Source organism: Pseudophryne corroboree, chromosome 3 (genome assembly GCF_028390025.1).
Source record: "Pseudophryne corroboree isolate aPseCor3 chromosome 3, aPseCor3.hap2, whole genome shotgun sequence".
In the NCBI taxonomy this organism is placed as follows: domain Eukaryota; kingdom Metazoa; phylum Chordata; class Amphibia; order Anura; family Myobatrachidae; genus Pseudophryne; species Pseudophryne corroboree.
This window is the reverse complement of record NC_086446.1, coordinates 309,381,979-309,408,926: the sequence shown is the minus strand read 5'-3', so window position 1 is coordinate 309,408,926 and position 26,948 is coordinate 309,381,979. Positions and strand designations below refer to the sequence as shown.

General features: G+C 45.9%; 1 protein-coding gene across 3 annotated transcripts in view; it reads left to right on the top strand.

The window, feature by feature from the left end:
* The window catches only part of ZNF385C (zinc finger protein 385C), a 563,435-nt gene extending 537,913 nt beyond the window's left edge, over positions 1–25,522 (top strand). For all 3 annotated transcript variants that reach the window (XM_063959413.1, XM_063959415.1, XM_063959414.1), the window contains exons 8-9: positions 7,935–8,033; positions 22,772–25,522. In XM_063959413.1, coding sequence (XP_063815483.1) covers positions 7,935–8,033; positions 22,772–22,996 — 324 coding nt within the window. In that variant the 3' untranslated portion in view covers positions 22,997–25,522. The remainder of the gene's footprint in view (positions 1–7,934; positions 8,034–22,771) is intronic.
* Positions 25,523–26,948: the final 1,426 nt, after the last annotated feature.

Genomic DNA, 26,948 nt, shown 5'->3' with positions numbered 1-26,948 from the left:
TTTATACCACTGCAGTGGATGTTGTTTGTATGCTACGAGTGCAGCACCATTTAAGTGACCTGTACTATGAACCCTATGTGACAGCACTCAGCTAAGTAATGGATAGATAGAGATAGATGGGAAGCAGTCATCTTACCGACGAACGGGATAGATAGACAGAAACCCTCTAGAGAGAGATAGACTGTAGATAGACAGATGGAAACCGAGTGAGAGAGGAGAGAGGGAGGGAGAGACAGAGAAAGAGAGACTGTAGATAGATCACACACAAAGCCAAACTTCCTCTTCCTCTGTAGGATCCCAGCTCTTGAGTGTGATCTCTGGAATCCCCTGTGTCAGGTCTCTCCCCCACGCTTCGTGCTCCTGCCTCTGAGCAGCATGCTTCATGACCGCTCAGCGTTCAGTTTGTGGCTGTGCTCAGTCAGCAGGAACGACTTCTTGTAGTTACAGTAGGATAGAACAAATGGAGATGGGGGCATCTAGAGGCACCCGGCAGTACTGCACTCGGCAGTGACACTGAGAGCTGCTCTCTGTACGCCTCCGGCCGGCTCATAACAGCCGTCCTCAGGTCAAAGATGAAGACAGAGAGTGTCTGCCGGCCAGCACTGATGGGGGGGGAGGAAGGGGGGGGTTCTGGGCACTCAGAAACCCCCCTGCATGTGCTATCATATTGCTTATTATACTAATGTATAACTTGTGACTGATTGCTAGTGTGATTGCTGACTTTACTATTCCTGTCAGTTTCTGTATATATATCGATCCTCAATGCTGGTGCAAGGCAGGGAGGGATCAGAGTGTATGTCACTTTAACAAGCTATAAAGTGATTTCAGTCACAAATTGTGTGGTTAACACCATACAAGTGTGTGATTTGTTTACTATGTCTAAGAGAGGCAAGGGTGAGGAGGATACACTCTCCACAGCAGCACCAACACTGATTTCATGTTTGTCCTGCAAAGTTGGGTTAACCTCTCAGGATCTGGTTCAAAATGGATTATGTGCAGAGTGTTTTAGCTTTCACCAAAGCCTCCTGAATAATCCAAGGCAGGCACAGGTTCAAGTTGAACCCCCATGGGCTTCTTTTGCACAGGCATAATCCAATATAGCTGAGCGGATAGTGCCAGCTCCTATACCAGCAATAGGTTACCCTGTTAACCCTTACATGCAACATTCCCCCTGGGTTTTATCACATCCAGTCCAGGAATCTGCAGCCTTTCAGCAAAAACAGGCTGAAAGGCCTGTGGAAAGTAAATCACACAGACATGAAACATCTTCACATGTTTCAGATGGGGACACTTTGGAGGATGAGGATTCCTCGCATTCTGGTTCTGCATACAGGGATGAGGATGAAGGTCCCAGCTCAGATATACGTGAGCTAATTAGTGATATGAAAGCCATTCTGTCCTTAGAGGAGGCAGCAGAGTCTTTGTTAAAATCCAAGGCTCCTGTATTTAAACATCCCAAAACAGTCAGAACTGAATTTTCGGGGTCAGAACAGCTGACGGAGATTATGCAAGAGGCTTGGTTCACACCCAGTAAGAAGCTTAGATTTCAAAAGAAATGGAATTCTCATTATCCTCTTCCAGCTGGGGACTGTTTAAAAAGGGAGGTGGCACCCAAGGTAGATACGCACGTCATTCAATTGGTGCGAAAATCTACATTGCCTCTGGCTTCAACATCATTAAATGATGTTACGGATAGAAAAATAGTTGTTTTTTTAAAAACCATTTTCTTCTTGTCTGGGGCAATTGTAAGACCAGCCATGGCTTCAGCCTGGATGGCAAAAGCAGTGGAGGCCAAGGCTGATGCATTGGAGGATGCTCTCATTGGCATCTAGAGAGCAAAAATCCCATATTGCATATATTAAACAGGTGGCTATTTTTATGGAAGAAGCAGCCTTGGATATGGGTACTATTGCCTCTCAAGCATCAGCCTCAGCAGTAGCAGCTCGCAGAGTGGTCTGGCTATGTATAAGGAAAGGCTCAGAGTCAAAGAAGGTTCTAGAGTCTTTGCCTTTTACTGGAGATATTCTTTTTGGTAAAGAATTAAACAGTATTTTGGAGTCAGAGGCAGACTCCAAGAAAGTGAAGTTTCCTTCTACCCACATATCCAAACCTAGGTTTTCAGCTTTTCTGCCCTTTCGGACCCAGGGAAAAGCAAACGAAAAGGGTTATGGCAAACAGTCCCAATCTGATAAGTCTGGTAAGACTAAAAAGCATTGGGCTACCAGAGGGCCTGCTTCCAAGCCAGAAGATAAGCCATCAGCCTGATGGTGCGGGCCTCCACCTGGGGGACCCCAGGGTGGGAGGCCATCTTCTTCATTTTGCACAGATCTGGCAGCAGTCCACCACAGATGCCTGCGAGCAAGGAGCATTTGCCCATGCAAATGAATGGGCTTCACACCCTGAGGTCTTCCAGACTTTGGTAGACAAGTAGTGGTTGCTGGAAATAGATCTCATGGCTTCCCATCAGAACAACAAAGTTCCCGCATATGGGTCAAGGACAAAGGATTCCAAAGCGACCTTCGTGGATGCCTATCAGTAAGATGGGACTTTCGTTTGGCCTATATGTTTCCACCAATCACCCTGTTTGCCAGGGTAATACGAAAAGTAAAACAGGGAGAGGACGCCGTGATACTAATAGCTCCGGCTTGGCCAAGAAGACATTGGTACACAGATCTGCAGAGGCTGTCAGTGGATACTCCGTTTCTACTCCCTCAATATCCAGATCTGCTGTCTCAGGGTCCTTGTCATTACAAGCACCTGGATCGGCTGGCTTTGACAGCGTGGCTCTTGACTTCCGTCCTGAAAGCAAAAGGATTTTTACAACAGGTAATTCAAACTATGCTTAGAGCAAGAAAACCATCCTCAGCTTGCATTTATCACAGAATATGAGATGCTTATATTCAGTGGTGCAGTGCCAGGAAATTTGACCCTAGGTCTTTCAGAGTTTCTAGAGTCCTAGCATTCCTTCAGGCAGGAATGGATTAAGGTCTACGGGTGGCTTCCTTGAGAGTTCAGGTGTCCGCTTTGACTGTATGGTTTCACAAGTAAATTGCTAACCTACAAGATGTTTGCACTTTTTTCCAAGGAATGCTTCACATCCAACCTCCTTTGTTCCTCCTACAGCTCTTTGGGATCTAGGTATAGTCCTAAAGGCGCTTCAAGTTGCTCCATTTGAACCACTGACGCAAGTGGATCTTAAATGGTTGACCGCTAAAGCTCTATTTTTACTAGCTATTGCCTAAGCTACAAGAGTGTCAGATTTAGCGGCATTGTTATGTTCAACACCAAAGAATGAAGCGCTGTCCAGATCAGTGCATTTTTAAAACATAAAACATTTAATATACATTACACACAAAACATTAATCACACGGCCGGTATATAACAATTAATTAAGATAATATAAAATATATATAAAGACTAATGGCCACTCCAGAATCAATTTGGCTTAATTACTGCACTAATAATTAACAACATGCAATGGCATTTAGCCAACAATTCAAGGCTTTTATATTTGCTCAATATAGATGGTAAAGCTCAAAGATGTTAAAAAGCTCAGAAAGCACCAATGGTTAATGCCATGTAGCAATATTAAACTGACAGTTCATGGTATTTGTCAAATGGTGATGAAATAAACTTGAGGACGTTATGAATTCAAAGCGTATAGATATTCATGCAAACTTTGTTAGTAGCAGAAATTTAGTATTAGTGGTTTCTGTGTAATCTCTTAACAGAGATTAGTTTATACTTAACAGTCCAGCGTGGCCACGCTATTAATTAACCAGCTCAACGTGTCTTCAGACCTGTGGTCTAAATGCAGGGTGACGTCTCACTCCTAGTAGAATCACACTCCGGTCCTCACGTATAGCCGCTGGATAAACACTGTGTCTCAGCCGTAGATAGCACTCCTCTCTACGCGTTTCTCCGCCTATGTGCAAGTCGGCGGCTTCTTCCAGAGAATCAATATTGATTCTCTGGAAGAAGCCGCCGACTTGTACATTGTTGCACAATGGTTTATTTCATCACCATTTGACAAATACCATGAACTGTCAGTTTAATATTGCTACATGGCATTAACCATTGGTGCTTTCTGAGCTTTTTAACATCTTTGAGCTTTACCATCTATATTGAGCAAATATAAAAGCCTTGAATTGTTGGCTAAATGCCATTGCATGTTGTTAATTATTAGTGCAGTAATTAAGCCAAATTGATTCAGGAGTGGCCATTAGTCTTTATATATATTTTATATTATCTTAATTAATTGTTATATACCGGCCGTGTGATTAATGTTTTGTGTGTAATGTATATTAAATGTTTTATGTTTTAAAAATGCACTGATCTGGACAGTGCTTCATTCTTTGGTGTTGTGTATTTTTTGCTTTTTTGGGGTTAACAGTGACCTCTTAAGTGAAGCAGCAGCCCTTGATCAGTTTAATTAATATCCCAGAATTTCTTGTTTGTCAGCGCCCAGGTGCCCCCCTTTGTTCTTGCATTGTTATGTTGCCCTCCTTTGATATTTCCTCCAGATAGAGCGGTTCTCAGAACCAAATCTGGGTATCTTCCTAAGGTGGTGAATAAATTCCACCTTAATGAAGAAATTGTAGTACTGGCTTTACAAGGGCCAGATCTTTCTGCGGGAGATGCATCACTGGACGTAGTCCGTGCTCTAAGGATCTACGTAGATCGTACCAGTGCCATCAGAAAGACAGAAACTCTCTTTGTTCTTTATGGATTTCACAAGAGAGGATGGCCTGCTGACAAGCAGACACTGGCGTGGTGGCTTCGGATGACTATTTTAGAAGCATATTCTCAATCTGATCTCCCTGTTCCGGCTAATGTCTCTGCTCACTCTACTCGTAAGGTAGGTCCTTCATGGACAGCACAACGTGGTGCTTCAGCTGAACAGATATGTAAGGCAGCCATATGGTCTCTCATTAACACATTAATTAGATTAGACATTATGCCTTTGATACTTTTGCCTCTCAGGATGCTGCATTGGGACAAATGATTCTCCTGTCCAATCAGGTGCGTCCCCTCCACTAAAATTGCTTTGGGACATCCCAATGTATATCCTGTGGATACTACTGTGGACCCTGCAGGCGAAATACGTAGTTATGGTAGACTTACCGTCGATAACTCTTTCTCCTAAGTCCATAGTATCCACAGGGATCCCACCCTGACGCACCTGATTTGAGGATACTTACACTTACTAACCTCTTCCTTCTTGTATGGAAGTGTATGCATGTGTGTACTTCTAGCCTGATTAGGGCTCTCTATGATGCTTCTGCCTTGAGCTTTGGAAAACAACTGAATAGCCTGAGCCAGGAGGGTTCAGGCCCGTTGCACTCTGGGAGGCCGAAAGCTTTTCATCGTTGGTGCCAATCCGCTGACGCTACCTCATATCCCAATGTATATCCAGTGGATACTGTGGACTTAGGAGAAATAGTTATTGACGGTAAGTCTACCATAACTACGTATTTTCCTCATGGAAATTAAGGGTGTAGTTCAGATCTGATCGCTGCTGTGCGTTTTCACACAGCAGGCGATCAGATCCGAACTGCGCATGCATCTGAGCAACACTGCGCCGGTGCATCGCACCGCTGCAGCGGGGATCGGCGCCCTGAGACGGGATTGTGCAAAGGATCCAGTTGCACAAGCGTTCGCAAGGAGATTGACAGGAAGAGGGCGTTTGTGGGTGGCAACTGACCGTTTTCAGGGAGTGTCTGGAAAAACGCAAGCGTGTCCAAGCGTTAAAAGGGAGGGTGTTTGACGTCAGTTCCAGTCCCAAACAGTCTGATCTGATTGCAGTGGCTGAGTAAGTCCTGGGCTGCGCAGAGACTGCACAAAATCAGTTTGTGCAGCTCTGTACACATACGATCGCACACTTACACAGTGAAACTCCCCCTGTAGGCAGCGACTATCTGATCGCAGGACAGCAAAAATCGCTGCCTAGCAATCAGATATGAATTTCCCCCCAGATCTCTGAAGGTGCCAAAATATAAGGGGAAGTTAGAATGAGAATCACTGGAAGGAAGGGGAGGCACTTACAGTGAGGTCACTAGTTCCAGAAGAGCCAGCCACCAGTAAGTGCAGTGATTCCCAGAAACAATCCCATCATAGATAAAAACAAGAAAAAGAAAAATCAGAGGAACAAAGTCCCCTGTTCTTTATCTGGCTCAGGTGGTTAACTATAGTACCCCTAAGTCAGTCTGTCCAAATTAGTGAATATCTGAATAGTAGACAGTGAGTGTTGTTAGTAACAGTTCTGTTGAACAAATTAGGACAGAATAACAACAAAAGAATGGGCTATAAAACAATGGGGCAGATGTATTAAACCTGGAGAAGGGATAAAGAAGTGATAAAGCAGTGATAAGCGCACGGTGATAAACGCACCATCCAATCAGTTCCTAACTGTCATTTTTCAAATCTGTAATGATTGGCTGGTGTGCTATCACCTTGCACTTATCACTGTTTATCACTTCTTTATCCCTTCTCCAGGTTAATACATCTGCCCCAATATGGCAAATCTGACAAGTGACCAGTTTCCCATACCTTAGTCTTTTCTACAACAGATTTTCATCCTTCCTGGGAGATAGTACAGACTGTGGCATAGAAGGCTATAGGTCTGACACAGAGTATGACGCATTTCAATTAAAGCACAAACGTAAAATGCGTGAAAAAAGAAAATGATGTGTTTATTCTGAGTTAAATGTAATTGAATTATTAAAACTGAAATGTTTTAAGTGTATCATGATTATGGCCATTGTCATCGACTTGATGATGATTGCCAGGCTGGGCTGGTGACCATGACACTATAAAAGGGGAAACACACACCCTGAGGTCTCCCCTAATTATAATGTGAAACAGGCCTTGCCTGGTCAATATAGTACTGAATTTGCTTGAGATTTTAATGTACTTGTCACCATCTATTTGCATCAGAGTTGTTTTTGTTTTCGATTGCCAGAGTAGACTCGGTCTTTATCACCTTCCTAATAGCCCCAGAGGATAAAGAGTTCCCTTCTAGGAGTGTGTTACTATATATAACTTCAACCTTGACAGTAGTCTGTACATAGACCAAAGTCTGTAATCAAGGGCTCGTTAAACATAACTCAACCTCTAATACATTCCTGACTCTAGTATATATCTAGTTTTATTCTTCTTCTCTTGGGGTCCCACTGATGGGAGCCTCACCCATGTAGGTTTTACAGCAGCTCTGATGCCACCATAGAAACTTTTGTCTACACTTGAGCTGGGACTAACTGGCTGCCACAAGACTGTATGGTTTGTCTGCCACCCTAGCACTGGCACTCCTGTACATATATAAAAAGGACAGTAAGCTACACATGTGTAAATGAGTGACATGGTATAGTCATAAACCACATATTTTGTCAATGAGAAAAGTTCTGTTTCCAGAGTTGAAATATGGGTGTTCACTGCACCCCTCTCTTTTGCATATTTTTGTTATGCAAACATGAGTCGTAACTATTTGAGTTATTGACCTCTATTGGTTGACAGTAAGGAGGTCGACATAGTTTCTAGGTAGACATGGTCTCTAGGTCGACATGTACAAGGTCGACATGACAGAATGTCAACATGAGGTTTTTTTGTTTGTTTTTTTGGGTGCGTTTTCTGCGCAGAGTGACCAGGAACCCCAATTAGTGCACCATATCCCCTCGCTCCGCTACTGCTGTGCTCGGCACAGGTTACCGTTCCCAATTGTAGTCCACATGGATCGTAAAGCATGAAAAAGTTCAAAAAAATTAAATAAAAGTAAAAAAATAGGGTCGATTTAGAAACCATGTCGACCTACTTACTGTCGACCATAAGTGGTCGACCTAGACATTGTCGACCTAGAGACCGGATACCGTATATACATAGTTGTTATATCCATGCATTGTGCATCAGTGGTGGTACAGTATCTCTCTTGAATTTTTCAGCACATGAGCAGCAGAAGGCACAAAGACAGATTAGCTGGGAAGCCTCCAAAGCCTAAATACAGTCCGTTCAGCAAGCTGCAGAAGAATGCTGCATTAGCGGTGAGTATGCACAGGCCAAATGTAAGTTGTAAACTAATGAAGATCCTCTGCAACATTTGTGTGGATGACCAGAATACAAATAGTTGCTCTATTGGGTAGTATTGACTGCTCTATAAAACGGGTCTAGTATGGTATGCCGACGCTTGGCATACCGGTGCCGGGATCCCGACTGCCAGCATGCCGGCAGCGGGGTGAATGCAAAAGAGCCCCTTGCGAGCACCCAAGAGGGAGAATAGTTGTCGATATTCCGGCTGTCGGGATTCCGGCGCCGGTATGCTGGGCGCCAGTATCCCGACAGCCGGCATATCAAATGCCTCCCCTATAAAAGAAGTATATACAGTATATGAAATTTGCCAAGAAACATCCTCGTCCACACACACACACGCACAAATGGTTCATTGTATCATGTGTAAAATAAATATGCAGTTTGTTACATATATAGCAAAAGAAAATAATAATGACAAATTGCTAAATATATACATTTATGGCATAAATTCAATTAGGAGCAAGTAAGTGTGACTATATGCTGCACTTACAGTATTGCTGGACCTGCAGATTTTTGTTCACAGTCCCATAGGGCTGCGTACAAAAATCCACGAGTCTGGATGAGATGGAGCCTTTGGCAGTGTTTCCTTGCAACTACAATAGCAACTCGCCTTCCTCGTGTCTAATTGGACTGACCTATATATGTATTTTTCTCAAAAGTAAATATATTTTCTGCAGCGGGGTACACTGGTATTCCACAGGGAATAACATCAGGGTGTAGAGTTGGATCTTGATCCGAGGCACCAACAGGCTAAAGCTTTGACTGTTCCCAGGATGCACTGCACCGCCTCCTCTATAGCCCCGCCTTCAGGCATTGGAGCTCAGTTTGTAAGTTGGTGCCTGCAGTGCAGGCAGCTAACAGGTGGGGCTGCGCTAGGCAGCCCTAATAAGAGCTTTTTAAGAAGAAAGAAGACTTCAAGGGCTGCAGCACAGGCACTAGATGCTGTGTATGTCATGCTGACATTCTGTGCTGCGGCTCCATCACTTTCCCCAGCGGCGCTGCATACTCCCGTGCCATGGTTGCTGGGTACTTGCAGCAGAGGCGCTCCGGTCATCAGGCACACATCACCGCTGCTGCTCTCCTGGATCGTGTGGCCGCACTTCAGAGAGGAGGTAAGAGGGTCCACCAGGTGGGACCCACCGAAATCGCGATCCGGCCGCTGGCGTGGACACTGTGGCCGTGCAGGAACCCCACTATATCCCCCAGGGCAGAGAGCACAGGTCAGATTTACTAAAATCCGGTTATTATAGGCTCCATAGTACCCGGTGGTGAAGTCCAGCAGAGGGGATAAGGCTCTGACCTGTAGCCCCTCCCCCAGCTCCAGGCGCCATCTACAGCAGGTGTTATCACCTTGGAGCTGCATCTCTCTCACTCCCTCACTCCCTGTCAGCGTTTGGGCGCCATTTCACAGAGCTGCGCTGATCCTGGGACTGCTGGGCACTGTCTCCTCTGTAAGGCCGCCTGCCTCATCAGCGCTGTGCATTTACAGGACACTGAAGTATTCTACATGTCATTTAGACAGCGTTAATTAAGAACAAGTGCACTACTATATGAATATTTAGTACAAGTATTCTGTGATATACATCCAGTGTTTACTGTGCAATGGTGGTCATTCCGAGTTGATCGCTCGCTGACGTTTTTCACAGCATAGCGATCAGGCTAAAAACCGGCTGTTCTGCGCATGCGTATGGGCCGCAGGGCGCATGCGCCAAGTAATTTCACACAAAACTAAGGAATTTTACACAGGGGCGAGCGACGCTTTTCAGTCGCTCTGCTGATCGGTGTGTGATTGACAGGAAGTGGGTGTTTCTGGGAGGTAACTGACCGTTTTCCGGGAGTGTGCTAAAAAACGCAGGCGTGTCAGGCTAAAATGCAGGAGTGGCTGGGGAAACGGAGGAGTGGCTGGCCGAACGCAGGGCGTGTTTGTGACGTCAAACCAGGAACTAAACGGACTGAGGTGATCGCAATGTAGGAGTAGGTCTGGAGCTACTCAGAAACTGCAGGAAAAGATTTTCAAGAAGTTCTGCTAATCTTTCGTTCGCTATTCTGCTAAGCTAAGATACCCTCCCAGAGGGCGGCGGCCTAGCGTTTGCACTGCTGCTAAAAGCAGCTAGCGAGCGATCAACTCGGAATGAGGGCCATTGTTATATATGTATACATACATATCTTTAAGTAGTACAGGTTGAGTATCCCTTATCCAAAATGCTTGGGACCAGAAGTAGTTTGGATATCGGATTTTTCCGTATTTTGGAATAATTGCATACCATAATGAGATATCATCGTGATGGGCCCTAAGTCTAAGCACAGAATGCATTTATATTTCATATACATATAATTCATACAGCCTGAAGGTCATTTTAGCCAATATTTTTAATAACTTTGTGCATTAAACAAAATTTGTGTACATACACACAATTCATTTATGTTTCCTATACACCTTATACACACAGCCTGAAGGTCATTTAATACAATATTTTTAATAACTTTGTGTATTAAACAAAGTTTCGTACATTGAGCCATCAGAAAACAAAGGTTTCACTATCTCACTCTCACTCAAAAAATTCCGTATTTCGGAATATTTGGATATGGGATACTCAACCTGTATTACTAGTTCAGTGCAGTCTTATTGTTATATGTAATAATTTCTGCATTGTACCTGTGACTGTGTGTATCTATAGCTGCTGTGTGGATTCTATTATGTGTATCACACATATTGCTATCACTATATTCTGTACCATGGGGAACTAAGTGCGTCAGGGTCTCATATACCATATAATGTTCCACAGGATATACTGTTTTGTATTTTTCACTGTGTGTTTCAGTCACCTCATACCACTTAAATCCTCTGTTTGTGCTCTGCAATTGCAGTCACATATCTTAGGGGGATTTTGTCAGGTACTGTGTTTGTCTGGCTATATTGTACTGATACGCCCTAAGGCTACATTCCCAATAATGTCTGCTGCACAGGGCGGATAATCCGCAGACGATCCTGCATCATGCAGTGCTTGCGCCATGGATTTACCTGAGGATCCAGGTACTGGGTGTTCTGCACCCCCTATACAGCCCGCAGCACCTATGGCAGATCCATCTTGGGCTGCATTTTCAAATATGCTGACTACGCTTGTAACAAGAGTTACGCCCCCTGTGGGACCTCCTGTGCCATTACAGCTACATATTGTCCCTGTAGTTACTCCACCATGGGCGGATACTCTGTCAACCCAGTTACAGCAATTAAATCAGTCCTTGGTTAAACAAAAACCTAAACCCTCGTCCTACTGGGACCAAAGGGTCATCTAAGTGGGCCATTTCTTCCTCACAATCCACTAATATTTCGGATGATTCCTCCGACTCGGATGAGGAATATACTGATCCATCAGATGCTGATACTTCTGCTTCTGATGAAGATTCTACAGCACAGGTGGTTGTTCCTGACCTAGTGGAGGTTATCAAGCTGATTCTTCAGATTGATGATGAGATTGACCATCCTGATACGTCTTAAGAAACCTGATAAGTTCAAACGTCAGAAGGTTACTAAATTAGTCTTACCACATTCTGACCATTTAATTGACATACGTCAGGAATCCTGGTCTTCTCCAGGAAAGAAATTTTCCCTGTCTAAAAAGATGCTAGCTTGTTATCCTATCTCTGCAGAGTTGAGTAACAAGTGGGAAACCCCGCCATCAGCGGACTCCCATGTCTTGTGGTGTCATCTACTCTGCCTGTCACCACCGTCACTTCTTTGCAGGAACCGATGGATAAGCGTGTGGAGGGTTGCTTGAAGTCTGTTTACACTCTTACAGGTGCTGTACATAGACCCACTATGGCAGCCTCTTGGGCTGCAAAAGGCATTGAAGCATGGGTTCAAGCAATTGAGGAAGAGCTACCTCTGAATTTTTCTGACACTGCCAGACAATATCTGACCTATATTACCACAGCCTCTCACTATATTCAGGAGGCGGCCTCTGATGCAGGCGTTATGGTGGCCAAGGCATCTATTACGTCTATCCTGGCTCGCCGGATTCTGTGGTTACGGTCCTGGTCGGTGCACCTGGACTCTAAGAAGACCTTGGAGGTACTCCCTTTTCTCTGACGTCCTAGTGGATGCTGGGGACTCCGTAAGGACCATGGGGAATAGACGGGCTCCGCAGGAGACTGGGCACACTATAAGAAAGATTTGGTACTACCTGGTGTGCACTGGCTCCTCCCTCTATGCCCCTCCTCCAGACCTCAGTTAGATTTCTGTGCCCGGCCGAGCTGGATGCACACTAGGGGCTCTCCTGAGCTCCTAGAAAGAAAGTATATGTTAGGTTTTTTATTTTACAGTGAGACCTGCTGGCAACAGGCTCACTGCAACGAGGGACTAAGGGGAGAAGAAGCGAACCTACCTGCTTGCAGCTAGCTTGGGCTTCTTAGGCTACTGGACACCATTAGCTCCAGAGGGATCGACCGCAGGACCCGTCCTTGGTGTTCGTTCCCGGAGCCGCGCCGCCGTCCCCCTTACAGAGCCAGAAGCAAGAAGATGGTCCGGAAAATCGGCGGCAGAAGACTTCAGTCTTCACCAAGGTAGCGCACAGCACTGCAGCTGTGCGCCATTGCTCCTCATACACACTTCACACTCCGGTCACTGAGGGTGCAGGGCGCTGGGGGGGGGGGGCGCCCTGAGCAGCAATAAAATCACCTTGGCTGGCAAAATAGCCACAATATATAGCCCCAGAGGCTATATATGTGGTAATTACCCCTGCCAGAATACAGAAAAAGCGGGAGAAAAGTCCACAGAAAAAGGGGCGGAGCCATCTCCCTCAGCACACTGGCGCCATTTCTCCCTCACAGTTCCGCTGGAAGGAAGCTCCCTGACTCTCCCCTGCAGTCTACACTACAGAAAAGGGTAAAAAAGAGAGGGGGGGGCACAAATTTGAGGCGCAGTAAATATTATAGCAGCTATAGGGGACATAATTCAGTTAGTCCCTGCATTATATAGCGCTCTGGTGTGTGCTGGCATACTCTCTCTCTGTCTCCCCAAAGGGCTTTTGTGGGGTCCTGTCTCCTTTAAGAGCATTCCCTGTGTGTGTGTGCGGTGTGTCGGTACGGCTGTGTCGACATGTTTGATGAGGAGACTTATGTGGAGGCGGAGCAGATGCCTATAAATGTGATGTCACCCCCTGCGGGGCAGACACCTGAGTGGATGGACTTATGGAAGGAATTACGTGCAAGTGTCGACTCCTTACATAAAAAATTTGACGACATGCCAAATGCGGGACAGCCGGCTTCTCAGCTCGTGCCTGCCCAGGCAATTCAAAGGCCATCAGGGGCTCTAAAACGCCCACTACCTCAGATTGCAGACACAGATGTCGACACGGATACTGATACCAGTGTCGACGACGATGAGTCAAATTTAATGTCCACTAGGGCCATTCGTTGCATGATTGAGGCAATGAAAGAGGTTTTACACATTTCTGATATAAACCCAGGTACCTCAAAAATGGGTATTATGTTTGGGGAGAAAAAACTACCAATAGTTTTTCCCCCATCTGAAGAATTAAATGGTGTATGAAGAAGCGTGGGCTTTCCCTGATAAAAAATTGGTGATTTCAAAAAAATTACTATTGGCGTTCCCTTTCTCGCCAGAGGATAGGTCACGTTGGGAAACTCCCCCTAGGGTGGATAAAGCGCTCACACGTTTGTCTAAAAAGGTGGCACTACCGTCTCCGGATACGGCCGCCCTAAAGGAACCTGCTGATAGAAAGCAGGAGGCTATCCTAAAGTCTATATATACACACACTGGTGTTATACTGAGACCAGCTATTGCTTCAGCGTGGATGTGCAGTGCTGCTGCTGCTTGGTCAGATTCCCTGTCAGAAAATATTGACACCCTGGACAGGGACACTATATTGCTAACCGTAGAGCATATAAAAGACTCAGTCTTGTACATGAGAGATGCACAGAGGGAGATCTGCCGGCTGGCATCTAGAATAAGTGCATTGTCCATTTCTGCTAGGAGAGGCTTATGGACTCGGCAGTGGACAGGGGATGCAGATTCTAAAAGGCACATGGAAGTTTTGCCTTATAAGGGTGAGGAGTTATTCGGGGATGGTCTCTCAGACCTTGTTTCCACAGCAACAGCTGGGAAGTCAGCATTTTTGCCCCATGTCCCCTCACAGCCTAAGAAAGCGCCGTATTATCAGGTACAGTCCTTTCGACCCCAGAAAAACAGGCGGGGAAAAGGCGGGTCCTTTCTGTCTAGAGGCAGAGGAAGGGGAAAAAAGCTGCACCACGCAGCAGGTTCCCAGGAACAAAAGTCCTCCCCCGCTTCTTCCAAATCCGCCGCATGACGGTGGGGCTCCACAGGCGGAGCCAGGTACGGTGGGGGGCCGCCTCAAAAATTTCAGCGATCAGTGGGTTCGCTCACGGGTGGATCCCTGGATCCTTCAAGTAGTATCTCAGGGGTACAAGCTGGAATTCGAGGCGCCTCCCCCCCGCCGTTTCCTCAAATCGGCCTTACCGACAACTCCCTCGGGCAGGGAGGCTGTACTAGAGGCAATTCACAAGCTGTATTCCCAGCAGGTGATAGTCAAAGTACCCCTACTTCAACAAGGACGGGGTTACTATTCCACACTGTTTGTGGTACCGAAACCGGACGGTTCGGTGAGACCCATTTTAAATTTGAAATCCTTGAACACATACATAAAAAGATTCAAGTTCAAGATGGAATCGCTCAGGGCGGTTATTGCAAGCCTGGACGAGGGGGATTACATGGTATCCCTGGACATCAAGGATGCTTACCTGCATGTCCCAATTTACCTTCCTCACCAAGAGTACCTCAGATTTGTGGTACAGGATTGCTATTACCAATTCCAGACACTACCGTTTGGACTGTCCACGGCACCGAGGGTGTTTACCAAGATAATGGCAGAAATGATGATACTCCTTCGAAAAAAAGGAGTTTTAATTACCCCGTACTTGGACGATCTCCTAATAAAGGCGAGGTCCAGGGAGCAGTTACTGGTCGGAGTAGCACTATCTCGGGAAGTGCTACAACAGCATGGCTGGATTCTAAACATTCCAAAGTCACAACTGGTTCCTTCCACACGCTTACTGTTCCTGGGGATGATTCTGGACACAGAACAGAAAAAAAGTGTTTCTCCCGCAGGAGAAAGCCAAGGAGCTGTCATCTCTAGTCAGAGACCTCCTAAAACCAAAACGGGTATCGGTGCATCACTGCACACGAGTCCTGGGAAAAATGGTGGCTTCGTACAAAGCAATTCCATTCGGCAGGTTCCATGCAAGGACCTTCCAGTGGGACCTCTTGGACAAGTGGTCGGGATCGCATCTTCAGATGCATCAACTGATAACCCTGTCTCCAAGGACCAGGGTGTCTCTACTGTGGTGGCTGCAGAGTGCTCATCTTCTAGAGGGCCGCAGATTCGGCATACAGGACTGGGTCCTGGTGACCACGGATGCCAGCCTTCGGGGCTGGGGCGCAGTCACACAGGGAAGAAATTTCCAGGGACTTTGGTCAAGTCAGGAGTCGTCCCTACACATAAACATTCTGGAACTGAGGGCCATTTACAATGCCCTAAGTCAGGCAAGGCCCCTGCTTCAAAACCAGCCGGTTCTGATCCAATCAGACAACATCACGGCAGTCGCCCATGTAAACGACAGGGCGGCACAAGAAGCAGGGTGGCGATGGCAGAAGCCACAAGGATTCTCCGATGGGCGGAAAATCACGTAATAGCACTGTCAGCAGTGTTCATTCCGGGAGTGGACAACTGGGAAGCAGACTTCCTCAGCAGACACGACCTACACCCGGGAGAATGTGGACTTCATCCAGAAGTCTTCCTACTGTTGGTAAACCGTTGGGAAAGGCCACAGGTGGACATGATGGCGTCCCGCCTCAAAAAAGCTAAAGAGATATTACGCCAGGTCAAGGGACCCTCAGGCGATAGCTGTGGACACTCTAGTGACACCGTGGGTGTACCAGTCGGTTTATGTGTTCACTCCTCTGCCTCTCAGACCAAAGGTACTGAGAATAATAAGAAGGCGAGGAGTAAGAACGATACTCGTGGTTCCGGATTGGCCAAGAAGAGCTTGGTACCCGGAACTTCAAGAAATGTTATCAGAGGACCCATGGCCTCTACCGCTCAGACAGGATCTGCTACAGCAGGGGCCCCGTCTGTTCCAAGACTTACCGCGGCTGCGTTTGACGGCATGGCGGTTGAATTCCGGATCCTAAAGGAAAAGGGCATTCCGGAGGAAGTCATTCCTACGCTGATAAAAGCCAGGAAAAAAGTAACCGCAAACCATTATCACCGCATTTGGCGAAAATATGTTGCGTGGTGTGAGGCCAGGAAGGCCCCTACAGAGGAATTTCAGCTGGGTCGTTTTCTGCACTTCCTACAGTCAGGAGTGACTATGGGCCTAAAATTGGGTTCCATTAAGGTCCAGATTTCGGCTCTGTCGATTTTCTTCCAGAAAGAACTGGCTTCACTGCCTGAAGTTCAGACTTTTGTAAAGGGAGTGCTTCATATTCAGCCCCCTTTTGTGCCTCCTGTGGCACCTTGGGATCTCAATGTGGTGTTGAATTTCCTAAAATCACATTGGTTTGAACCACTTCAAACCGTGGATCTGAAATATCTCACGTGGAAAGTGGTCATGTTATTGGCCTTGGCTTCGGCCAGGCGTGTGTCAGAATTGGCGGCTTTGTCATGTAAAAGCCCTTATCTGATTTTCCATATGGATAGGGCAGAATTGAGGACTCGTCCCCAGTTTCTCCCTAAGGTGGTATCAGCTTTTCACTTGAACCAACCTATTGTGGTGCCTGCGGCTACTAGGGACTTGGAGGATTCCAAGTTACTGGACGTAGTCAGGGCCTTGAAAATTTATGTTTCCAGGATGGGTGGAGTCAGGAAAACTGACTCGCTTTCTATCCTGTATGCACCCAACAAAATAGGTGCTCCTGCTTCTAAGCAGACTATTGCTCGCTGGATTTGTAGCAAAATTCAGCTGGCGCATTCTGCGGCTGGATTGCCGCATCCTAAATCAGTGAAAGCCCATTCCACGTGGAAGGTGGGCTCATCTTGGGCGGCTGCCCGAGGGGTCTCGGCTTTACAACTTTGCCGAGCTGCAACTTGGTCAGGGGCAAACACGTTTGCTAAATTCTACAAATTTGATACCCTGGCTGAGGAGGACCTTGAGTTCTCTCATTCGGTGCTGCAGAGTCATCCGCACTCTCCCGCCCGTTTGGGAGCTTTGGTATAATCCCCATGGTCCTTACGGAGTCCCCAGCATCCACTAGGACGTCAGAGAAAATAAGAATTTACTCACCGGTAATTCTATTTCTCGTAGTCCGTAGTGGATGCTGGGCGCCCATCCCAAGTGCGGATTGTCTGCAATACTTGTATATAGTTATTGCCTAACTAAAGGGTTATTGTTGAGCCATCTGTTGAGAGGCTCAGTTATATTTCATACTGTTAACTGGGTTTAATATCACGAGTTATACGGTGTGATTGGTGTGGCTGGTATGAGTCTTACCCGGGATTCAAAATCCTTCCTTATTGTGTCAGCTCTTCCGGGCACAGTATCCTAACTGAGGTCTGGAGGAGGGGCATAGAGGGAGGAGCCAGTGCACACCAGGTAGTACCAAATCTTTCTTATAGTGTGCCCAGTCTCCTGCGGAGCCCGTCTATTCCCCATGGTCCTTACGGAGTCCCCAGCATCCACTACGGACTACGAGAAATAGAATTACCGGTGAGTAAATTCTTATTTTAAGGGAGATATACTGTTTGGAGATGATCTGAACAAAATTGTGACCGACTTGGCGTCGGCCAAGACTGCGTTTCTCCCAAGTTTCGACCTCCAGGTAAAGCAAAGGGTCAGGCGTACCCGAGACAGGCTCGCACTTCCAAGTCTTCTAAGCCCAAACCTAAACGTTCTTGGGCCGCCCATCAGCCTGCTTCCAAACTGGACAAGCCTGCTGCATGACGGGGCGGGCCTCCTCCTGGGGGACCCCAGGGTGGGAGGCCGACTTCTGCAGTTCGCCCAGGTATGGTTAAAGACCACTTCGAACGCCTGGGTGCAGGAAGTGGTCTCTCACGGGTACGCGATCTCTTTCAAGAGACATCCCCCTCGCCAGTTTTCCTCAACGGTTATCCCTTCGGATCTGTTAAAAGCACAAACTCTACATTTGGATGTCCAATCCCTCCTGGATACAGGAGTGATAGTGCCGGTGCCTCTGTCTCAGAGATGCAGGGGATACTATTCGACGCTGGTTCTAGTTCCGAAGCCGAATGGATCCTCCCGACCTATACTCAACCTTAAATCTTTGAACAAATTTGTGAGGGTGTCCAAATTTCGTATGGAAACTCTGCGCTCTATTGTACTGGCTATGGAACTTAAGGACTATATGGTATCCCTGGATATACAGGATGCTTACCTACACATACCTATTGCCATGTCGCATCCGCAATATCTTCAGTTTGCCATTGGCAACCTTCATTATCAATTCCAAGCCTTGCCTTTCGGACTGACCACGGCTTCTCGGATTTTCACCAAGGTCATGGCGGTCATGACGGCCATTCTCCACCGTCAGGTTATCAGGATCCTGCCGTATCTGGATGACTTGTTGATCCTGGCGAACTCCCCAGAGGTTCTCCTCCGTCATCTGGAAGTGATGGTCCCATTCCTGCAAGTCCATGTGTGGCTCATCAACTGGAAGAAATCCTCACTGGTCCCTGCTCAGAGCATGGTACACTTGGGGGCATTACTGGACACACACAACCAACATTTGTTCTTGTCTCCAGAGAAGGTCCTGACACTTCAGGACAGAATACGATATTTCCTCTCGCCAAAGAGTGTCGATGCACTCGGCAATGCAAGTACTAGGCCTCATGGTGTCAGCTTTCGACATGGTAGAGTATGCTCAATTTAATTCCCACCCTCTGCAGAGGTTAATCCTTTCCAAGTAGGACGGCCTGCCTCACCGGATCAGGTCTGAAATGGTTTCCTTGACTCCGGAGGTTCGTCTGTCACTGAGTTGGTGGCTACAGGGCCAACAATTGAGCAAGGGTCATCCCTTCTGGATCTCCAACTGAGTCCAGTCTGCGGGGTTGGGGCACGGTGTTAGAGCAACTCTCTCCAGGGTCAGTGGACCAGGGAGGTATCTCTCCTCCCGATAAACATTCTGGAATTGCGGGCAGTGTTCAATGCATTGACACTGGCCCTGCCTTATGTACAGAACAGGCCTGTTCAAGTACAGTCAGACAACGCCACCACTGTGGCGTACATAAATCATCAAGGCGGCACTCGAAGCCGCATGACAATGATGGAAGTGTCAAAAATTCTTCGATGGGCGGAACGCCATCTGCCAGCAATATCGGCAGTGTTCATTCCAGGGGTCCTCAACTGGGAAGTGGACTTCCTCAGTCGTCAGGACATACACGCTGGGGAGTGGAGTCTTCATCCGGAGGTCTTCCAACTCCATGTGGACAAGTGGGGTCTACCAGATGTAGACCTGATGGCGTCTCGACACAATCATAAGGATCCGGTCTTCAGGACCAAGAACAAGGGATCCTCAAGCAGCGTTCGTGGACGCACTGGCAATTCCATGAAACTTTCGGCTGCCATACGTGTTCCCTCCAGTGTCACTCCTGCCCAGGGTACTATGGAAGTTCAAGCAAGAAGGAGGAATACTGCTTCTAGTCGCTACAGCGTGGCCCAGACGGCATTGGTTCTCCGACATGCAGGGTCTCTCGATCGAGCATCCTCTTTTACTTCCTCAACGCCCAGACCTCCTCGTTCAGGGCCCTTGTGTTTACCAGGACCTGGCAAGACTGGCTTTGACAGTGTGGCTCTTGAAGCTTCACTCCTGAGGGCCAAAGGATTTTCTGAGGTGGTTATTCAAACTATCTTGAAGGCCCGCAAACCGGCTTCTGCACGGATTTATTATAGGAGCTGGAATTCTTACTTCACCTGGTGTGCTGCTAAGAATTATGATGCATACAAGTTTAGTACTTCCAGACTTTTGGCTTTTTTGAAACAAGGCCTGGATTTAGGACTTCGCCTGGCCTCCCTCAAGGTTCACATTTCTGCCTTGTCGGTGTGGTTTCAGCTAAAAATTGTATCTATTCCTGACGTTCATACGTTCACTCAGGGGGTACTATGGATTCAGCCTCCCTATGTCCTTCCTGTGGCTCCATGGGATCTGTCTGTTGTTCTTAATGCCCTTCAAGAGTCTCCGTTTGAACCTCTTGAGTCTGTGGACCTTAAATATCTTACGCTTAAGGTCATTTTTCTGTTGGCTATTGCCTCTGCTAGGAGGGTGTCTGACTTAGGCGCTTTGTCCTGTCGTCCACCCTTTCTGATTTTTCACCGTGACCGGGCAGTTCTTAGAACTCGATGGACAAATTGTCTTTTTTTAACCTTAGATACTATGAACTCGCCCTGGTTATCTCAAAGAACAATTATCCAATCATCGTGCACTCACTGTGTTCACCATAAAGTATTATGTAAAGATGTATGGAAAAAAAATATATATATATATCATAAACCAAATCAAATGGTAATAATTATACTTAAGTCGAAAAACAGTCTCTGTAAAGATGTCAGATCACTGTGAAATTGGTCCTAGAAGGCGTCACACGTCTCGTCCAGTCCTCCGATTGTTTGAATTATGTAAAAGAACATATAAACAAATCAAGTGTAGTATGTCCAAAAATATATAACAAGAATTCACGGTTCTCCAAATCCCGCTTATAAACAATGCATACCCAACTTACACATCATACATGTGAATTCCACTCATAAAGGTATCTTTAAATCACCATTATGCCGTCTATGGCCCTCATTCCGAGTTGATCGCTCGCAAGGCGAATTTAGCAGAGTTGCTCACGCTAAGCCTACGCCTACTGGGAGTGTATCTTAGCTTCTTAAAATTGCGACCGATGTATTCGCAATATTGCGATTACAAACTACTTAGCAGTTTCAGAGTAGCTTCAGACTTACTCGGTATCTGCAATCAGTTCAGTGCTTGTCGTTCCTGGTTTGACGTCATAAACACACCCAGCGTTCGCCCAGACACTCCCCCGTTTCTCCGGCCACTCCTGCGTTTTTTCCGGAAACGGTAGCGTTTTTATCCACACGCCCCTAAAACGCCGTGTTTCCGCCCAGTAACACCCATTTCCTGTCAATCACACTACGATCGCCGGAGCGAAGAAAAAGCCGTGAGTAAAAATACTATCTTCATGGTAAAATTACTTGGCGCAGTCGCAGTGCGATTATTGCGCATGCGTACTAAGCGGAATTTCACTGCGATGCGATGAAAATTACCGAGCGAACGACTCGGAATGAGGGCCCATGTGTGAAACTTCTGTCAAACCACCACCATTCTCAAATAGTGCGTACCATACTCACTGATAAACAGGATGGTACACCTCCTATAGCGGTTTCTTTAATATGCTTCAATGCAAGGCTTAAGAAACTTCAGCAGGGTGGATATAGACACAATATTTATTTAAAAGTTTAAAATCACACTAATGACAGAGATATTTACAGCAGCGGTAGGAACCAAAGAAACGTGCAGTATTTACCAAATGTAAGTTGTGTATGTGGGCACACTGGCCGGCGGCCGAAATCGGGACTGCCCACAATTGATGGAGACCACAAAACTTACCAAATGGAGACACTGCATGGGCTCTTAACACTCGCTTCCGACGCGTTTCAACCTATTATAGGTCTTTATCGAGGAAACCCTCGATAAAAACTTATACAGGTTGAGTATCCCTTATCCAAAATGCTTGGGACCAGAGGTATTTTGGATATCGGTTTTTTCGTATTTTGGAATAATTGCATACCATAATGATATATCATGGGGATGGGACCTAAATCTAAGCACAGAATGCATTCATGTTACATATACACCTTATACACACAGCCTGAAGGTCATTTTAGCCAATATTTTTTGTAACTTTGTGCATTGAACAAAGTGTATCTACATTCACACAATTCATTTTATTTATAAGGCGCCACAAGTGTTTTGCAGCGCTGTACATAAATATACGCAAACAATTTCAAAATCAATTTTAAATGAATACACAAGTCTCCAAAAACGTGTTTACAAGTTGGTAAAATATTAATATTAAATAAAGTCCTCTGTCCTTTTAATATATTAAAAAACAAAAAAGCCCATCAAAATAGGGTCTGTTTTTTTTTTATTTGTCATGCCATAACTTGAGTGGGCAGATTATCGCTGCCTGCCTGTATGGGCAAGCAATGCCTGGCTGCTGAGAAGTAAAAACAGACGTTGTTTGGTGCACTGGCTGATCATATTTTTATGCTTTAACATATCAGCATTATCCATCGTATGACTGCCTTTCGCATGTAGATACCCATATACATGTGAGCACTGGGGTGACAACATAGCTAAACTCCTTAGGGGTCTATTCATGAAGCAGTGAAAAGCGTGGAGAAGTGAGACAGTGGAGAAGTTGCCCATGACAACCAATCAGCATTGAAGTAACATTTATAATTTGCATACTATACAGTTGTATGGAGCAGCTGATTGGTTGCCATGGGCAACTTCTCCACAGGCTCACTTCTCCACTCTTTTTACTGCTTCATGAATAGACCACTCCGTTCCTTTTATTCTTTCATGTCTCCTTTATTCTTCACTTGATATGGATATACTTTTATATGTTCACAGACCAGATTGGCTCTACATAAGCATCTGACTAAGACTTTGGCTGCTCGTTTTCTTCCAAACACCCTCACACCGACAACTATCTGCACTCTTCCGAGTCCTCTTACTTTGCGTCCTGCCACAGCTGCTGCCCTCTTCCAGACTCCTCTGATGGGACCAGCTTTTTTCCGGAGTGCTCCTTCTGCTCTGCGGCCTTCTCCAGCACCCATTATGTTTGCTCCATATTAGCCTGGCATCCCATTCAGGACTACAAAGAGAACAGTACAAAGATGAAGCTGTAATCGCAACGCTGCCTCCCCTAGGGGAATCAAATTATATATCATTGTTGCTTAGCTCATGACCCAAAGTACATCTACCATCTTGGACATTGGAGTTAGCTATCCTAAGCCATAAAGTCAACTGACAAGGATGGAGAGCCATAGTTGCTTCTATAGGTGGTGGCACAGAGAGTTGTTCCCTTATCTTCCATTGCACTCGGGCCAGGAAACAATTTTTAGGAAAAAGTTATCCAGAATCTCACTGTTCTGTCATAAGAGTGATAGTGATAAAATTGATAGCAATAATGTTATTTTGGAGCAAGCGGTAATGATGCTAACGGCAGTAATGTCACATAGACCTGAGGAATATGAATATGACCAAGATGACTGTGGCACAATTCCAAATGGATATCAAAGCTTTTCAAATGATCAGGCACAAAGCCCACACTCTGTTGTTTCCCATATTCCCATAGTTGTAGGACACATCCTAACATTGTTTGCTCTGAGTGTAATGGGTATAACAAAGGTGTCTTCATGAAGCAAAAAACAAACAGTGGGTTCAGTACAGAAGGTTGGTGTGAGCAGCCAGTGTATTTGCAGCAGAAGTTGTGTATTATTGTGATGTACCTATTCTGCATGGGTGTAAGGGCTGCATTCAGGCCACCAATGCATGCCCTCTCTCTACCTTTCCATGGGAAAAAAGTATTGTCGGTGTCTTTAGCTGGTGACAACATGGTATTCCTGGTGAGCTAAATGCTTCAATAAAGGCAGCCCCAGCTGTATGGATATTTGTACTGAGCTGTAGTACACTATGTGTGGGTTAGTTCAACATACTGTAGGTACCATGTAAAGGGTATACCAGTATAATATGCCATAGATCAGGGGTAGGCAACCTGTGGCACTCCAGCTGCTTTAGTACTACACATCCCAACATGCCCTGCCACAGTGTAAGCATGCCCTAACAGCAAATCTGTTGCAGCTGTCGTGCTACATGTTGTCTGCAGCAGTCCCATCCACTGCCCTAATGTCAGTTATAGTTCTCATCTTCTGTGCTAAAACATATTAGACATTTATGCTGTTTCTAAGGAACCCACTATTTACTTACTTTTAAATGATGCTGGATTGTAATGATATTCTTCAGTAATGGCTTGTCATTGCAACACAGTACCTTGTTTACAGTGAGAACACCTTTGTTTACTCTATAATCTGGTCTTTTCTACCTTTTTGATTTTCAAACATCATGGTGAGTGCTTGTTGCATGTCCTATTTGAACATTTACATACCATGATATGCCATACTAAGACGGAGTTTCAACTGTTGGTCAAGAATTTAGCTTCCAAGCTTATTGCCCAGGAGCTATTTCATTTATTACCACGATGGCCCCTTACTTGCGGCCTAATGCACAGGATTAGCCCCGTTAAGCAGCTTCTCCTGTGCTAAGTGCCAGTGTGCTACAGTTAAGGTGCGCCTTGCATCGGTATCAACCCCAAAGCGCCCTACTTTACGTGGCTTTCTACTTGCACCTCAAGATGGTGTTAGCAAAAATCTGATATAAGTGCCATCTCGGGGCTGGATGCCCAAACTATTGAATAGCTCAGGGGCACTTTAGATGGGAGCTAAGTTCAAAAATACAACTAAATTGCCTCTATAAAAGGACTGCAGATATCCTAAACATTAAGAGAATGTATCAATTTTAGTTTAATAGCATATCCTCCCTCTCCCCTGACATGTTATGTTTGCGGCCATGTGAAAGTTCTTAGCTATTTTTTTTAGAGACAGTAGACACATCCTTTAAGTACGTGATGAATGAAAAGTCTAGAATAGTATTTTTCAGTTTAGAAATGGCATTTTTGTCCTTACCTGTTAAATCCTTTTCTTTGAATCCATGAGGGACACTGGGGAAACCATGGGTATAGAGTGGAGCAGAAGAGCCTGGGCACAAAAGTTAAAGTTCTTTCCGAGCGACACAGGCTCCCTCTCCGCTATATCCCGCCCCCTCAGCCAGATAGCCAGGTACATTTACAAGCCCAAGTAGAGGGAGAAGGAGAAGAGGATAAGGAAGACCGGCACAAGTAGAGGGAGAAGGAGAAGAGGATAAGGAAGACCGGCACACGCACCTCAAGAACACAATCTATTGATGAGAGGATATGGTCCTGAAGGCTGTCGGGGTAAGCGCCTAGTGTCCCCCATGGATTCAGAGAAAAGAAAGGTAAGGACAAATATCCCCTTTTTACTTAGCATCCACAGGGGGCACTGGGGAAACCGTGGGACAATATATATAAAGTAAACCCAGGTAGTACTTAATGATACATATTAAAAAACAATAGATATGAATAAATTATATTTATTAAAAAAATATATATAAACCTCCCCGGGGGAATATGTAAAATTAAATAGATAATAAGAATTTACTTACCGATAATTCTATTTCTCATAGTCCATAGTGGATGCTGGGGACTCCGAAAGGACCATGGGGAATAGCGGCTCCGCAGGAGACTGGGCACAAAAGTAAGCTTTAGAACTACCTGGTGTGCACTGGCTCCTCCCCCTATGACCCTCCTCCAAGCCTCAGTTAGGATACTGTGCCCGGACGAGCGTACACAATAAGGAAGGATTTTGAATCCCAGGTAAGACTCATACCAGCCACACCAATCACACCGTACAACTTGTGATCTGAACCCAGTTAACAGCATGATAACAGAGGAGCCTCTGAAAAGATGGCTCACAACAATAATAACCCGATTTTTTGTAACAATAACTATGTACAAGTATTGCAGACAATCCGCACTTGGGATGGGCGCCCAGCATCCACTACGGACTATGAGAAATAGAATTATCAGTAAGTAAATTCTTATTTTCTCTGACGTCCTAGTGGATGCTGGGGACTCCGAAAGGACCATGGGGATTATACCAAAGCTCCCAAACGGGCGGGAGAGTGCGGATGACTCTGCAGCACCGAATGAGAGAACTCCAAGTCCTCCTCAGCCAGGGTATCAAATTTGTAGAATTTAGCAAACGTGTTTGCCCCTGACCAAGTAGCTGCTCGGCAAAGTTGTAAAGCCGAGACCCCTCGGGCAGCCGCCCAAGATGAGCCCACTTTCCGTGTGGAATGGGCTTTTACAGATTTTGGCTGTGGCAGGCCTGCCACAGAATGTGCAAGCTGAATTGTACTACAAATCCAACGAGCAATAGTCTGCTTAGAAGCAGGAGCACCCAGCTTGTTGGGTGCATACAGGATAAACAGCGAGTCAGATTTTCTGACTCCAGCCGTCCTGGAAACATATATTTTCAGGGCCCTGACTACGTCCAGCAACTTGGAATCCTCCAAGTCCCTAGTAGCCGCAGGCACCACAATAGGCTGGTTTAAGTGAAATGCTGAAACCACCTTAGGGAGAAATTGAGGACGAGTCCTCAATTCTGCCCTGTCCGTATGAAAAATTAGGTAAGGGCTTTTATAGGATAAAGCCGCCAATTCTGAGACACGCCTGGCTGAGGCCAGGGCTAACAGCATTACCACTTTCCATGTGAGATATTTTAAGTCCACAGTGGTGAGTGGTTCAAACCAATGTGATTTCAGGAACCCCAAAACTACATTGAGATCCCAAGGTGCCACTGGAGGCACAAAAGGAGGCTGTATATGCAGTACCTCCTTGACAAACGTCTGAACTTCAGGAACTGAAGCTAGTTCTTTTTGGAAGAATATTGACAGGGCCGAAATTTGAACCTTAATGGACCCTAATTTTAGGCCCATAGACAGTCCTGTTTGCAGGAAATGCAGGAAACGACCCAGTTGAAATTCCTCTGTAGGGGCCTTCCTGGCCTCACACCACGCAACATATTTACGCCAAATACGGTGATAATGTTGCACAGTTACATCCTTCCTGGCTTTGATCAGGGTAGGGATGACTTCATCCGGAATGCCT